The sequence below is a fragment of the Hemitrygon akajei genome, chromosome 27 (genome assembly GCF_048418815.1).
Source record: "Hemitrygon akajei chromosome 27, sHemAka1.3, whole genome shotgun sequence".
In the NCBI taxonomy this organism is placed as follows: domain Eukaryota; kingdom Metazoa; phylum Chordata; class Chondrichthyes; order Myliobatiformes; family Dasyatidae; genus Hemitrygon; species Hemitrygon akajei.
Window position 1 is genome coordinate 29629350 of NC_133150.1, and position 16071 is coordinate 29645420.

Sequence of the window (16071 nt, forward strand, 5' to 3'; positions counted from 1 at the left end):
TGAGGTTACACTTCATTTCAATTTTTGTAGATATATTATTTTTGTAGATATATTTTTGTAGATATATTATTTAGCCATAAATCCATCATCCCACCATACACATTTGTTTACTTAATTGAAAATTTGATTACCATTCCAAAATTGTGGAGGTATAGGATGGTCATTATTCCAAATGGGGTCCGTTCCTCACAGTGCTGAGGTAATGACAACAGATATGCCCAATTCCATCTTGAATCTGGTAAAGTTCCTCTGAATAAATAGCTCTCAAAATAAACTATTTCCTCTTTATTATCCCAGCCAAAATAATTTTTCCATCTCAGACTTGGGAGTGTAAAAATAGCCATCACATTAGAGTGAAAAATATAATTGAAGGATGTAAACTGGAGAACCAGCAGGGTAATTTCCAATTCCAGCAACCATAAAGGGTGTAACAACTTCTTCACTGGCTCTTCATGTTCCTGTGAAATCTTATATTTTCTGTGCAAAGCCTGTCCAACGATGGGTCCAACCAAAGCTAGCCTTCAATCAAAAGCATAACACTATGCCAGCATTCCTAACAAACGTTTGGAAACTTGCAAAGGTCCAAACCTGGCTACTGCTCACCTCATAAGATTGGTATGCACTTGTTGTTCATCAGGGTATATACGGCCACGTCCTTCCCTGGATAAAACAATTTCAAACAAGCTTGCTCTGCTACATAAACTGCAGTTAACCATTACGGTTAATTCAAAGCACTTGTGACCTTTGAAATAACGTCAAAGTACTTTTAAAAAAATGTTAGCCAAGCAACAAAATTGAAATACTGTTATCTTGATTAGTCCATTCCATTATCTGATACATTCCTCTTCAAATAGATCAGATTCATTCTCTTCATCCTCTGTATCCGGCAAGTTCCCCCATAGAAGAAAATCAACACCTGAAATTAAATAACTTGTACTGTTAGTATTTGCATTAACTTTCTCTTCAATACTTATCCCACATACAAAGCTAAAAGAAAGTTATCTTAAAAGATGAGAGCATTTGTAACTCAGCTTCAAGTATTTTATTTCCTTATTTCTCATTAATATCTCAACCAGACCCACATCTCCATCACCAATCACTCTCCATGTTCTACTTCTCTTTGATCTGCTCTGCATTTTCCAGGGCTCAAACATCAGTTCCTTCCACTCTCATATCTTTGTAATGCATAGTCATTTCCCCACCATTCCCCCCGCCCTCCCCCACACTCTGATTACACCAATTAATTAAAAATGGTCAAGAAAGATGAATAAGCATTAATTTAATTAAGCATTTGTTTTAAATATTGAAATTAAGAAGAATTCTGGACTAGCAGGCACATTGGCAAGGAGCCGAAATATTGTGAAGAGGTAGTTAAAATAAATGGGTACTCCAAACCAAGATCCAAATGCTACTGCATTGAAACCACCTGGATTTTGTCAGATTTCAGTAAAATGCTTTTAAAGCATACGTAGGATTTAACCCATTTCCTTTTCCTCCAAAGATACTTGATGCTCCTTTTCAGTCGGCACCAAATTTAGTTGTTAATTTGTAGATTCATCTCCAAGAGGACCACAACCTCGTCATAGCTTAGGGGCTTGCATGCCTCAATAACCCGGAGAGCTATGTTGGCTGGAGTCAGGGCTTTATGCTTTTGCTCCTGGTAGGGTCACCCATGACAAACAGGTCAAAGGGTAGAGGGCAGACTAATGGTGGTCCACCGGTCCTCCAGGTTTGGGGATTCAGCTCAGGGCTAGCAACTCTGAGTGGGTAAAACAAAACTGTTAAAGAAACAGCAATGAAGAACCCTTGTACATCTGAGTGCAACAGTATTCCTGTGTCTCCACTCGGGATTTGCATGACTGACAGTCATGATAACCAAGAGGACACAATGAAGGAAGGCCTGAACACCACCAGAGAAGGAGGACCTTCATTGCTACCTAAACGCCAGCGGGGTAACAGGCAGTAAATATACAGTACATTCATGGTTTCTCACACATCAAATTAAAAAGTATTTGCTCTGCTTTACTGAGTCGCCTCTACAACTTTGCCTCTGATCATATAATTGAATGCCTTAATTGCACATAAAACCTTTTGAACTTCTAAAACCACACTTCCCTCCACCCTTGACTAACAATGTTAATTCACGCTGGATTATTATTTCACGGGTACTATCAACCACTTGGCATCCAGGAACAGTGAGTGTTGACAGACAAATTAATAGCGGAAGGTATTATATAAAAGGCTCATCATCTGAATAACAGGCATCTTCAAAGGAACTTTCAAGTAGAAGGCTCTAGTTAGTAACTAGAATTGGGAACCATTGCTGAACTTTATCTCTTTGTATTATTTTTGTTGCTGCTCTCCCAGTTCAAAGCACCGACAGCACAAACCACAGACTAAACACTTGATATTCAGCAGGTATTCAATTTAAGTCACCTTTTACTAGTCTTGTGCTGTGTGATTTATTCTATTTTCTCCACTCGTGATAGACTAATCAATAATATAACAGAAACGGAAAGGAGTCTCCCCAGCCGTATGCAGTTTATCTTACACTGGAAAGCCTGAAATTGGGAGTTCTTCGCAGACTGCGGGAAGCCCATTACTCAGAAAAAGAATTACAAACCTTGCAGATGCTTTGACAGCATTCAGCTTTTCTATTACTGTAAATAAGCAGAAGGTAAGGGCTCGTGAAAGTCTTGGTAATCTGATGTTATACCAGTAGAAGCAAAACAGATGGCTCTTCGAGATTACCAGGAAAGCAAGTAAAAATTCAGTGTGCAAAAATTTAACTCTCTGCAACAATATTTGAGTTCCTGATCAACAGACAACATTATTTTGTGATCCGATAGATAATAACTAGGCTATTAGTTCCCTGCACAAATACAAAACCAGCAGTCTGGACAATGGAGGAACTGTTCTGCTGTTTTCCAGACTCAGCCTGACAATGCACTTACCAGAGGAATCCAGTCTATTAACAGCGTAGATCACCTGGCTGTGAAACATCCAGAAATGCCCATTGTTACAGGAAAGCAAACAGGGTTTGCATGGGACAACCACATGGTAGCCAACAGCATTGCCACTGAAATTAAGAAGAACATGATGATCATGCAAGATGTGTTTCAGAGGCGTGCAAAGAACTCTGCCTGTTTGCTTTCACAGAAAGCTTTGTCGTGAACTTTTTGTACAGTAACAAATGAAATCAATGCATAGCGTAAATTCGTTATATATTTGAAGCAGCACACACAATAAGATTATTAAAGCACACACAAAGGAAAAGTAGAATTCAGGGGCCACTTTATTAGGTAAAGCTGTACACCTGCTCATTAATGCAAATATCTAATTAATCAATCATATGCCAGCAACTCAATGAAAAAAAAGCATGCAGACATGGTCAAGAGGTTCATTTGTTGGTCAGACCAAATATCCCAATGGGAAAGAAATGTACCGAGTGACTTTGACCATGGAGTGATTGCTGGCATTAGATAGGGTAGTTTTAGTATCTCAGAATCTGCTGATCTCCTGGGACTTTCAGACACAACTGTCTCTAGAGTTTACAGAGAGTAGTGTGAAAAGCAAAAAACATCCAGTGATTGGCAGTTCTGTAGGCAAAAACACCTTACTAGTGAGCGAGGTCAGAGGAAAGTGGCCAGACTAGTTCAAGCTGAGAGGAAGGGGTCAGGAACTCAAACAACCACATATAACAACAGTGGTGTGTAGAAGAACATTGTGTGTAGAGAGAATGCATAACGTGTCGAACTTTGAAGTGGATGGGCTACAGCAGTAGAGGACCACAAACATAGACTGTGGCCATTTTATTAGGTACGGGGTATACATAATGAAGTGGCTACTGCGCGTAAATCCTCAGGAACTAGTGACCCAATTGTTAAAAGCAGTGATATGTATAAGTAAGAAAAAGCTTTAACCATTAGCTGCTCAAGTTGTGCTTGATAGCCCTTGTTACTAACTGTATAAAAGTATGTTCTGTCACTTTCTATAGGTAAATAGACTGCCTTTGCACGTGGATGACAAAATGCATTCTGAGAGCGTGGGGGGGGGGAGCCATCATCAGAAAAATCAAACACCTAGTTAGGAATCATTAAAAAAAATTAAAATGTACACATTAATTTCTGTCGAAAAATTAGATCTTGTATTCACCTCTGTGCAGAATCCTCAATGGGGTAAACGTCAGTAGATGGCTTGGGGGAGGGGGCACACAGTAAACATGAAGCAGAGGATGAGCTGGAGCAGTGCAGAGATGCAGCAACATTTCTCGAGTGAGATCATGCTCCTGAAAACTCTGTCACCATTTTATTATGCATTCCAGTGAGTGAAAGGGACAGGTCAGGAGCACAAATGGTTTCTATTAGAAAACTGAAGGATGGAAGTTTAAGGAAAGTAGTAAGGAGAGAATGAAGTGATACAACAGCAGAATCGAGAGAAAGCAAGGAAGATAAATACAACACGTTGTGGGTCAGTATGTCAATTTGAATTAGTGAGGACAAGTGTCGTTGAGTGATAGATGGAATTATGAAACAGGCAGAATGTTGGACAAATCTGAATCTACAGTTGATTAAAACACAAAGGCTTCAGTGACTGTGGGGCTGTGAAAGCATAATTGCAAGCAATTTCACTAATGGATCAACAAGATTCATAGTTGGGTTTAAAATATTTAAATTACTTTTGGTCTGGTAGGACCTAAAAATGAACAAAATCAATGACATTTGTTTATACAGGTCATTGCAATTCAAAATAATTTACTGCAGAAATGTTTAATGATGATGAGAATATCTCTTTTTCATTTTTAAAGTCAATTTAATTATGATATATGCACCCAAGCACAAACTTACCATTCACTTCTCCCTACTTTCAGCTTGAAAGGGAATTGCTATAATTTCCTTACTTGGATTAAAGCTATACAAGCAGTAAACATATTAAGTGGATTATTAACAAAACTAATTTCTACGTTCATAGATTACTTATGAAGTTGCAAGCAACATATTCATCAATCAAGAAGCAAGAGTTTAAGAAATGCATTTTTTTTACAATCCACAGATGAAGTCAACTGGACGTACATACTGTACCATACACTACAAAAAATAAAATTACTTTACAATGAATGAGCCAGGAAGCAACTGAATGAAATCAGTTTGGTAGTTGTAATACAAGCCAAACAAACAAATGCATTTGATGGTCCTCAAGATGGAGTACCAAAAGAAAACAATACTCTAAGGAAATCTTGTCAGTGATTTGCATGGAATTAATTCTTATCTTTTGTATCCTTGTAGTATTTATAAAGCCTCATATCTCAGTGTTTTTGCAAGTTAATCCTTTTTTCTCCTGGCAAAATCATGTAAATATTAAATGAATTAACATGGTTGAAAACAGAAAGTTTCTGCTCTTCTTTCTTCTAGTGGTGCTTCAATATTTTAAGCTTGTTGAAGCAGTAAATCCTCCAAGAGGACCACAACTTTGTTGCGGTTTGGAGGCTTGTATGCCACAATGACCCGGAGAGCTACGTTGGCAAGAGTCAGAGCTTTATGCGTTGGCTCCTGGTGGGGTCACCCATGACAAACAGGTCAAAGGGTAGAGGCCAGAGTAAGTATGGTCCACCAGTCCTCCAGTTTCAGAGGTTCAGCTCAGGGCTAACAACCCCAAGTGGTAAAACAAAATTGTTATTGGAACAGCAATGAAGAATCCTTCTACATCTGAGTGCGACGGTATTCCTGAGTCTCCACCCAGGACTTGCATGACTGACAGCAGTGAAAACCGAGAGGAAGCTACTGACATGATGAAGGAAGTCCAAACACTGCCAGAAATAAAGTACCTTCATTGCTGCCCTAAATATCGGCGGCATAACAGGCAGTAAGTAAGCAAGAAGCAGTGAGTGAAATTCAATATAGTGCAAAAGTACTACTGAGACATTAACGTAAGGGTTTGCAGGTGGCATGGAGTAATACACAGCTGCTGCACGTAGTGTTGCTGTCTCCCTGTTCCAGCAACTAAAGTTCATTTCAGGTTTTTGATTGTACAGAATCTGGACATTCTCCCTGTGACCATGTGGGCTTCTCCTCGGTGTTCTTGTTCCCTTCTGCATCCTAAAGATATGCTGTTTGATAGCTTAATTGTGAGAATGGGAGAATCAGGGATTGTTAATTGGTATGTGCGAGCAGATCACTTACAGCAAAGAAAGTGGGCAAATGGAATTAATGGGACCATTATAGAGATAGCATAGACTCAGTGGGCTGAATGAGCTCCTTCAGATTTTTACAAAGTTATGAAAAGTTATCTGTGGTAATCTTTGGTGTTCTGGCTGAGGTCAAAAGTACTTCCACTGGTTTAGCTGGCACCTAGAGAACATTAATAAAAGTTGGAGAAGATAAAATTAATAGAATATTTTTATGTTAGAGAATTAGGGGTAATGGAACCAAAACTGAATAAATAGATTTAAAATGTGGATCAGCTATGATCTAATTGAAATGTCACAACAATTTCTAGAATCCAAAAGGCCCTCTCCTATTTTTATGTGCCTTAATAAGCCTAGAAGAATAACTGCAGTTACTGCAGTTAGGGATCAAGCAATTTAGTTATTCTTGTCACAAGACAAAAGCAGAATCTAGACATTCATTCCTCCATGGCCATTCATTTAAAACATCAAATTACAGATGAGAACAGACTTACCATTTTAAACATGCAATATCCTTTATTTTACACTTGCAGCTTTCTGTGGAGTAGCAATTTCCAACAAAGTCCACGGCCCTATAATTTAGAACAAGTCAGCATGAAGTAACAGCTGCAATGCCTATCACTCAGTGGGACATGTCCAACATGTCTATAGTCCATTCCATCAGTGTGCAATGCTGCGGTTATCAGCTTTGAAGTATTTAAATTGTATCAGCCAGAATAACAGTACAAGTATCCTTACTGACTGTTCACAAGATTATCAATCAACAAGCAACAGTAGATGTGAACATATTTTCTTCTGAGTTGACAATAGGTGTAACCAGCTCAAACTTAGTAGCCTTAAGTTAAAAAAAAACAGCAACCAGTTTGAGGCTTATACAAAGAATAGCTGGTTTGGATAGAAGCCAAAGATTTCAGATGTAAATGGAAGCACATCCAGTGAGAAGAGAAGGAAAAACTAAGAGTCATTATTTTGGCAATAGTACAAACACCCTATGTGGAAATTCTGCATCGAAATATACACAATACCTTGATAAAACGGAATATGTCAGAGCAGGTCAGAAAGTTTGTGTGGAAAGAGAAACAGGTTTAAAGTTTCAAGACTAACATCCTTCTTCTGAACTAGGGAAGAGAAAACAACTGTTTGCTTAAAGTTACAGAGGTGGAATGGATGTGTGATAATGGTTTGAAGGGATGAATGTGACAAGGTGAATTCAGAGTTACCACGAAAATATATTTTGAAGGACATTTTGAAGTAACTAAACATATCCTCTAGTTATTGGGTTAACGCAGACATCCCACCCTGCAGAAACTCATTTCAGGGAGGTAGCACCCCCGCTCCCTGCAACCCCATATCCCACCCCCCACCCCGGTCGACCTCCAAGGGTGTACATAATACTTTGTTTAGTGTGATTTTGTCTAATCTGTTAAACCAAGTTGGGTATATGCAGAAAATGTGACATTAAAATATGTACTTATATTACGTTATCATGAGTCTTTTTTTTATTCTATTACAACTTTAAGCAAGTTTACAGGGAGTTTGGCCTCATCACGTAGGACATCAATAGAGTAGCTCCTTAGCAGCCAGCCAGCTAGTTTAAATAACGTTAGCTATGCTAATGAATGAATGACTCCTGTTAAACTCACCTCAACATGTCTTTTACAGTCATTTAACCCACCATGGGCAATAGAAAAGTCACTGTTGCAGTGAGCAACACTGTCATTATTTTTGACCCCTATTAGGCAGGAGTACACTTTAGTGTAGTCTAGGGTGAAGTATGTTTTATATTTTCTTTTTTTGGAACACTCTGCCATGGCGCAGCAGGACACTAAACTGAACTGATGGACAATGAAAGAGAGAGAGAGAGGTCGACTGTAAAGCCCGCCCACAGAGAAGACTGATAGGTCTACTTAGCACAAAGAGAGACCAATCAGGATGCTCCCTCTCACTCTTCCTCTTCCTCTCCCTCTCAAAGAAATTGATTTCCAGGATATTGTATATAATTTGCGGGTGTCAGGGAGCCGCTATCAATATGTGGGAGACTCCCGGAATTTCCAGGAGAGGAGGGATGTCTGGGTTAATGGAAAAGCAATAAGACAAACAAAACATAAAATGCTACAAAAAAAATGCAGGGCTGTGAACAGGTACTGCTAATGGAGACAAAATAAAACTGAACCAGTATCACAGGTGGATGACTGACAGCAGAAATGGCCAATAAGTAGGAAAGCATTTCAGTCACCTGTGTGAAGACTCTCATCACTGGAGCAAATACAATAGGGGCAGAGTGACTGGGGAAAGAATGGAGTCCTCACAGAAGCCTGGGAGGAAGAAAGATGGCTGTGGGAGATAGTAAGATTGTTATAGCTGGAGATAGAGAGATCTAGAAAGGGTAGTATCAGAGATGTGAAGGTGACAGGAGGGTAGAAATTGGAAACAAAGGTAATCAAATTCTTGAATTCTGTGTATGTCATAGGGAGCTGCATTAATGCAGTTATTGATATGCTCAAAAAGTTGAGAGAAGGGACCCACTGTTCCACATATCCCATGGAACGACTGTGTAGCTTGGGCCTATGCGGGTTCCCATAGCAAGGTGCAAAACAAACTTAAGGAGCAGCCCCTCATCATCCAAATGGGCATACTTCAGCCTTCTGGGTTCATTATTTAAGGTCATAACATAAGGGACCTCGTTTTCTCTGTATCTGAATTGGCAATTTCCACTAGTTTTTCATTCACTCCATCAGCACAGCCTGTCCTACAACCTTGCATCTCCAACATTATATATATCATAACTCTCTATCTGCCTCAATCAACCAATCGACCATTGGACTTCTATAACCAGTGAGGTGAACATTGGCTTTGACCTGTCACAGATATTCCATTATCCCATCTACCCAGCCTCCCTCCCCCATATACTTCACAGTGCAAAACCAACTTGTTTTTCCCTCTTTCCCAGTTCTGAGAAAGGGTTTTCCTAACCTGTGACTGTTTCTAATGTTTTCTGCTTTTTTAAAAAAAAACTCTAGATGTACAGCACCTGGAATTTTTTGACTTTGTCGTAGTATTGAGGAGAAACCAGTGATCATTAAACTTGGGTCACAATGTTCTATATTCTGTGGAACCGGGCTGTTTCAACAAGAGTCTACAAGAAGCTGTAGATGTTGGCATCTGGAGCCCTCTATTGATCCACCAAGGCTCCATCAGCGTTCTCTACCCTCTCCATTTGTTCCCTCCCCCCCCCCGGTTCTCCCACTGCACTACTCCTACCCAACCTCTGCACCTCAGGAGCTCCATCCCTTAATTCCATGCTCCATCTTCCCTCTCCCATCAGATTCCATCGTCTTCAGGCACTTCCACCTACCACCTTTGAGCTTTTCTTCCTGTTCCCTGCTCTTCCATAGGCCTAACCCCCTTCCTCACTTGGATGTCTGCCTATCATACCATCTGCTAGCTCCTGCTCCAACCCTTCTATCATTCTACCTTTCCAACCAGATGAAGGGTACCAACCCAAAACAATGACTGCTTATTTCCCACCAGAGATACTGCTTGACCAGCTGAGTTCCCAGCTTTATCTCTGTTGCTCCTGATTCGAAAGGATCACATTCTAACCTGGACTTTTATAATCTCAGAAAAGGATAGATCAGTAATTTCAGAAAGTATATTCAGTTTATTTTGTGAAATATTGTGCATCATGCTTTGTTTAGTTCAATACAGCAATTACATTTAACATATCAACATACACAAAGTGCTGGAGGAACTTTGCAGGTCAGGCAACATTTCTGGAAATGTATAAACAGTCGATGTTTCAGGTCGAAACCCTTCTTCAGGACTGAGAAGGAAGGAGGAAAATGTCAGAATAAAACAGTGGGGGAGGGGAAAGAGCAGGAGAAGGAAGAATCTGATAGGAGAGGAAAGTGGACCATAGGGGAAAGGAAAGGAGGAGGGGACCCAGGAGGAAGTGATAGGCGGGAGAGAAGTAGAAGTTCAGAGTGAGGGGATAGAGGGGAATTCGGTTACTGGAAGAAGAAATCGATATTCACGCTATCAGGTTGGAGGGTGCCAAGATGGAATACAAGGAGTTGCTCCTTCACTGAGGAAAGGCTCATCTTGGCACAAGAGGAAGCCATGGGCCAACACGTCAGAACAGGAATAGGAATGGGAATTAAAAAGTTTGGCCACTGGGAAGTCACGCTTGTGGCAAGTGGTGAACTTAAAATAACATTTACTGTAGCGATTTTATCTCCAAAATCTCTCAAAGTCATCTGCACTCACAAATGAGAAAATATACTCCCAGGTGTCACACAGAAAACAGCAGCTCAAATGAGAGAAACAATTTCTCTCCCACCCTTTTGACCATGCACCCCTCATACAATCTCTTCTTCCCCCTGCCGCCTGGGAAAAGGCTCCGAAGCATTCGGGCTCTCACGACCAGACTATGTAACAGTTTCTTCCCCCAAGCTATCAGACTCCTCAATATCCAGAGCCTGGACTGACACCTTGCCCTATTGTCCTGTTTATTATTTATTGTAATGTCGGTACTGTTTTTGTGCACTTTATGCAGTCCTGTGTAGGTCTGTAGCCTAATGTAGCTTTCTCTGTGTTATTTTTTTTTTTTACATAGTTCAGTCTAGTTTTTGTACTGTGTCATGTAACACCATGGTCCTGAAAAACGTTGTCTCATTTTTACTATGTACTGTACCAGCAGTTATGGTCGAAATGACAATAAAAGTGACTTGACTTGACTAAGGTGCCAGGTGTGAAAGGGTGTCATATTGTGTTCCATGTTTCAGTGAAAATCTTTTACCTTGTTTAACTATATTTAAAAGGCCTTGTATAAGTTCCTGTCATTGTTGTAAAGCCAGGAAGATTCTGGGCAGTACAATGGTGGGTGAACATGGAGTTCTGACTCATAAAATGTATAGGAGCTCTCTACTCTTTAAAAGAAATGAAAGTAGTATTTGATTAATCCAACACCCCTCTGGACTAACAGTTATTACCAATGGTAAAACTCTTTACATGTTCATCCTTCACCGTTACTTGAGGGCACAGGCAGGCGAGGAAGCATAGATTATAAAAAAAATTACATGTGTTTATTAATTCATTTTTCAGGATCTGAATATTGTTGGGAAGAACAACATTTACTGCTCATTCCTTTTTTCCCCCATTGAGAAGATAGTGTACCACCTCCTTAAACTTACAGTCCTTCTGGCAAAGGTTTTCCAGGAGAGAGTTCCAAGATGGAGGTTTATAATATCCAAGTCAGGATGGTGTATAGTGTGGAGGGGAATCCACATGAGGTGGTGTTCCCTTCTCCTCCTTCTTGGTGGTAGTTACATACTTGAATGGTTTTATATTATTTTATATTATTTAATTTAATATCAGAGAATGTATATAGCATACAACCTGAAATTCTTACTCTTCACAGACATCCACAGGAAAAAAACAAGAATGAATAACAGAATCGTTAGAACCCTAGAGTACCACACACACACACACACACACACACACACACACACACACACACACACACACACACACACACACACACACACACACACACACACACACACACACACACACACACACACACACACACACCAGCCCTCTCCCCCTCCCCACTTGCACCAGAAGCATCAACCACCTTCCCCCCCCCCACCCACCACCATGCAAGCAATAACAAAACCCTCAAAGAGACCATGATCAAGAGTCAATATAAAAACTACTGTTCATCCCAACACTTCGACATCTCAGATGGGCTCTCTCTCACGGGCAAGGGAGAGAGATATTGCTCCTGCAACAAACGAGAGTGAAAGACTAACAGCTTGCTGATTCAATGTAACATCAACGAGATGTGGGGTTAGGAGGGTAGGGGAAGAGGAGTGGGCGGGGGAGGGGAGAGAGGGGGGAGAGGGGTATCAATTATTCCTTTTCTTTATAAATTACCACCCAGCTGAGAGGTACATCTAACACAAAATGAAAAGGATCAGAATCAGGTTTAATATCACTGGCATATGTTGTGGAATTTGTTGTTTTGCACCAACAGTATATTGCAATACATAATAATAAAAATACTATAAATTACAATAAGTATATATCTGTGTGTGTGTGTGTGTGTGTGTGTGTGTGTGTGTGTGTGTGTGTGTGTGTGTGTGTGTGTGTGTGTGTGTGTGTGTGTGTGTGTGTGTGTGTGTGTGTGTGTGTGTGTGTGTGTGTAAGTTAAATAAGTAGTGTAAAAAAAGAGTTAAAAAGTAGTGAGGTGGTGTTCAATCAGAAATCTGATGGTGGAGGGGAAGAAGCTGTTCCTGAATTATTGAGTGTGTGTCGTCAGGCTCCCGTACTTCCTCCTTTACAGGAGCAGTGAGAAGGGGCCATGTGCTGGATGACGGAGCTCCATAATGATAGATGCCACCTTTCTGAGGCATCACCTTTTGAAGATGTCCTTGATGCTGGGGAGGGTAGAGCCCAGGATAAAGCTGGCGAGTTTCTAACTTTCTACAGCTTTTTCCAATCCCGTGCAGCGGCCCCTCCATACCAGGTGGTGATGCAACCAGGTAGAATGCTCTCCACAATACGTCTGTAGAATCTGCCAATATCATTGGTGACATTCCAAGTCTCCCCAAACAAATGAAATACAACTTTGTAAATATTCTGTTTAATCACATCACTAAGTTTCAGAGATGTCGACACCCAGCAATTCGAAACCGCTCATCCTTTCCACAGCTGATCTCAATGAAGACTGGTGTATGTTCCCCCGACTTCCCCACCTGAGCTCTACAATAATTTCCTTGCTCTTCCTGACGTTGAGTGAAAGGTAATTGTTGCAACATCATTCGACCAGCTGATCTATCTCACTCCTGTGCTCCTCGTCTCCATCTGAAATTCTGCCAACAATAGCTGTGCCGAGCCACTCAGTCGAGGATGTGAAGACAGTAGAGCAGTGGGCTAAGCACTCATCCTTGACGTGCGCTAGTGATGACTGTCAGCAAGAAGATTATGTTATTTCTGATTCTGTGATCTTCTGATGAGGAAGTCAAGGATCCAGTTGCAGAGGGAGGTACAGAGGCCCAGGTTTCAGAGCTTGTTGATTAGAGCAGAGGGTATAATTGTGTTGAACACTGAGCTGAAATCAATAAACAGCAGCCTGACATTGGTATTACTATTGTCTAGAGGATCCACAGCCGAATGGAGGGCCAGTGAGGTTACATCCACTGCATATTCATTGTGGTGATAGGCAAATTACAAATGGTTGGGATTTTTGCTTAGGCAGGAGTTGATTCTAACCATGAGCAACCTCCCAAAACACTTCATCAAAATAGATAAGAGTGCCACTGGGTAATAGTTGTTGAGGCAGCTCACCCTGCTTTTCTTGGGCACTGGCATGATTGTTGCCCCTTTGAAGCAGGTGGGAACTTCCAACTGCAGCAGAGAGAGATGCCCTTGAACATTCCTACAGGTTTGCTTTCAGAACCCTACCAGGTACACCATCGGGGCCTGACCCCTTGTATAATCTGTGAATTCCTGATCAAATTATTTAGCATAAAGAGTGTGTCATTATTGGGGAATTGGGGAAACCCAATTTCCCTCGGGATCAATAAAGTATGTCTCTCTGTCTGTCTGTATTACAGAGTTTGGAGCAGGGTTAACAGGCCATTCGGCCCAACTGGTTTATGTTTGTATTTCTGCTGCACAAGTCTCCTCGGACACTACTTCACCCGACTGTCAGAATAATCACTTCCTTCCACTAACACGTATTTATCTCGCTGACCTTTAAAGGTTTCTGAGCTATTTCTTATCTACACCCTGCGGTAGGAAGATCACTTTCATTCAAAAGTAATTAGAATACAAGGACTGAAAATCACATGACACAACAAAAATCATCGCCGATCCTTACCTTGTGGGGGGAATATCAGTCGAGTACAGTTCTACGTCTGTGTCTGAGAGCAGGACTGCCCTCATGCCTCGAGCACACAATATATTGTCACAGAATTTGCAACACAGCAACGTAACAAGCTTGTTTTTAAAAGGCAGTGTTGACATCTCCGTCTCGATTGATAATTATCGGACCTACTTTAAAAAAAAACAAAATATTTTCAATATTTGTCTCCCCTTTCTCCCACAGGTTACTAAACTTGATCACTAATATTCTTTATCATTGCACAATGTGAATATAATCAGAAGGATTAATACGGTTCGTTCTGGAACAAACCGAATTTTGAAACACCCTGTATTTCCTGTATTCGAGGCTGTTCACCCAGCCTAAGTTCTCTAACAAGAATCTTTTGCTTTGATTTGCATAAAGTTAGCACTGGTACCTTCCCTTATAGCTCCAGAGGAATTGTACACTAAAACTTCTCCATTCAATATTTTAAATCATAGTGTTCTCACGTGCTGTTTTCTGGCCCTCATGTTCCCAACTGGGATCTGCAAGAACAGCCTTTACCTCCAGCCTTGTGTTCACGGCGATGTTGTCTAAAATCCGGTGTCTAACCTGCACTCTTCAGTGTTTTTCTCTATTTCTCTCATTGCCCCCACCAGTATAATCTTTGTAGGTAGATAGATGTCTTTCCTGTTAAGTCGTAACGGTCTCTCTGGGTGAATATCTTAGAATATTATCTCTTCCATGCATTAGCACGGGGCAAGATACTTCACAGTTTCTCAGGAATCATGTCGTTTATTTTTTTTAAATGCCTTAAGACCATAACTTTATAACCCACCTCCCTCCCGAATCCACCGCCTGTCCTGCGATTGTATGTGTGCCTATTTTTTCCTGCGGTTTATTTCTCGGTACATAACATCTAATTCCCCGGACTACCATTTCTTCCATTCAGTTTAGTGTGCACCTTTCCCATGTCTCTATCTCACAACAACTACTTCTAAATCCACCTCTCTCACGCTATCCTTGTGCATTCTGCGGGGCATTGTTTGCGTCCAAAAAAAAATGCACCGCAATCGTGCACCTTCGATTGTCTGGAACATCTCCCAAACTATTCCTATGCACCTGCTCCTCCGTATCCGAGTCTGCAAGCTCGATCTCTTTTGACTGCACCCCCCCCCGGGGGTCTCTCCAAGTCTGTACCCTGGGGTCCTTTCAAGCTGCTGCCCTCGGTTTCTCTGTTTGCACCCTCCGGTCTCCCAGTCTGCGGTGGTCGCACCCTCGATCCACCCCGGGGTGTCCGAGCCGGCCCGGCACTGTCGCTGACCGGCGTGCTGCCTCCTGGGCTCCGCCCACTCACCTTGACAGTTGACACTAGAACATTCAAATTCCGCAGCCCGTTTCCTATTGGTTGCACTACGCTTGAGGTGCGATTGGTTCAGGCGGATGATTTAAATACAGTGCTCTGTTTTTTTTTCTCTCTCTCGTTAAATAGAGAGCCGTTGCCTAGACAACATCCGATTAAACGGTCCGGTGTGAAAATTGTGCATCTGCCTCCGGCAGGGGCGTTGTGGAAACTGTTATATGTGCAGTGCGTGTCACTGTAATAATTCTGCTGGATTTCCAGGCTGAAAACTATCATTTTAAAATTATTCTCTGTTAATTTTACTTTCGTGTAAATTTAAAGAGCTGAATAATTGAAAACAACAAGAGCAAAGGTTGAAATAAATGATTGCCTGCTGCAGAATCAATGGTGAATGAATTCCCAATCTGTATGGCAAATATTTCTGTCATTTCATATCTTCTCTCCCAAAAGGTTCTTTCACCAAGTAATACATATGAGGTCTGAAATTCTTGGGGAAAGCTGGAAAATACTCTGTACCTTGGGCAGCAGGTGTGGAAAAAGAGGCACACCTGAATGTTTTGGTTTGAACACATTTAGTCATAACCATGAAAAGTTGGAAGTCAGCATGATTTAAGTTGGAAAGAACAAAGAGGAAGCCTGTGATAAGACCAAGAC

The 16071-nt window shown here is 41.1% G+C and overlaps 1 protein-coding gene across 2 annotated transcripts; it reads right to left on the reverse strand.

Annotated features, from left to right (window-relative positions):
* Nucleotides 1–57: 57 nt before the first annotated feature.
* Nucleotides 58–15364, reverse strand: LOC140717213 (protein FAM72A). 2 transcript variants are annotated; one of them, XM_073030532.1, is made up of 5 exons: nucleotides 15255–15364; nucleotides 14070–14245; nucleotides 6679–6756; nucleotides 2955–3079; nucleotides 58–916 (listed from the first exon to the last, which is right to left on the reverse strand). In XM_073030532.1, exons 2-5 carry the CDS (start codon nucleotides 14213–14215, stop codon nucleotides 828–830), a joined length of 438 nt encoding a protein of 145 aa, XP_072886633.1. In that variant the 5' UTR covers nucleotides 14216–14245; nucleotides 15255–15364; the 3' UTR covers nucleotides 58–827. The 2 variants fall into 2 exon arrangements, with proteins under 2 accessions (XP_072886633.1, XP_072886632.1); XM_073030531.1 differs by having other exon boundaries at nucleotides 14070–14242; nucleotides 15177–15351.
* Nucleotides 15365–16071: the final 707 nt, after the last annotated feature.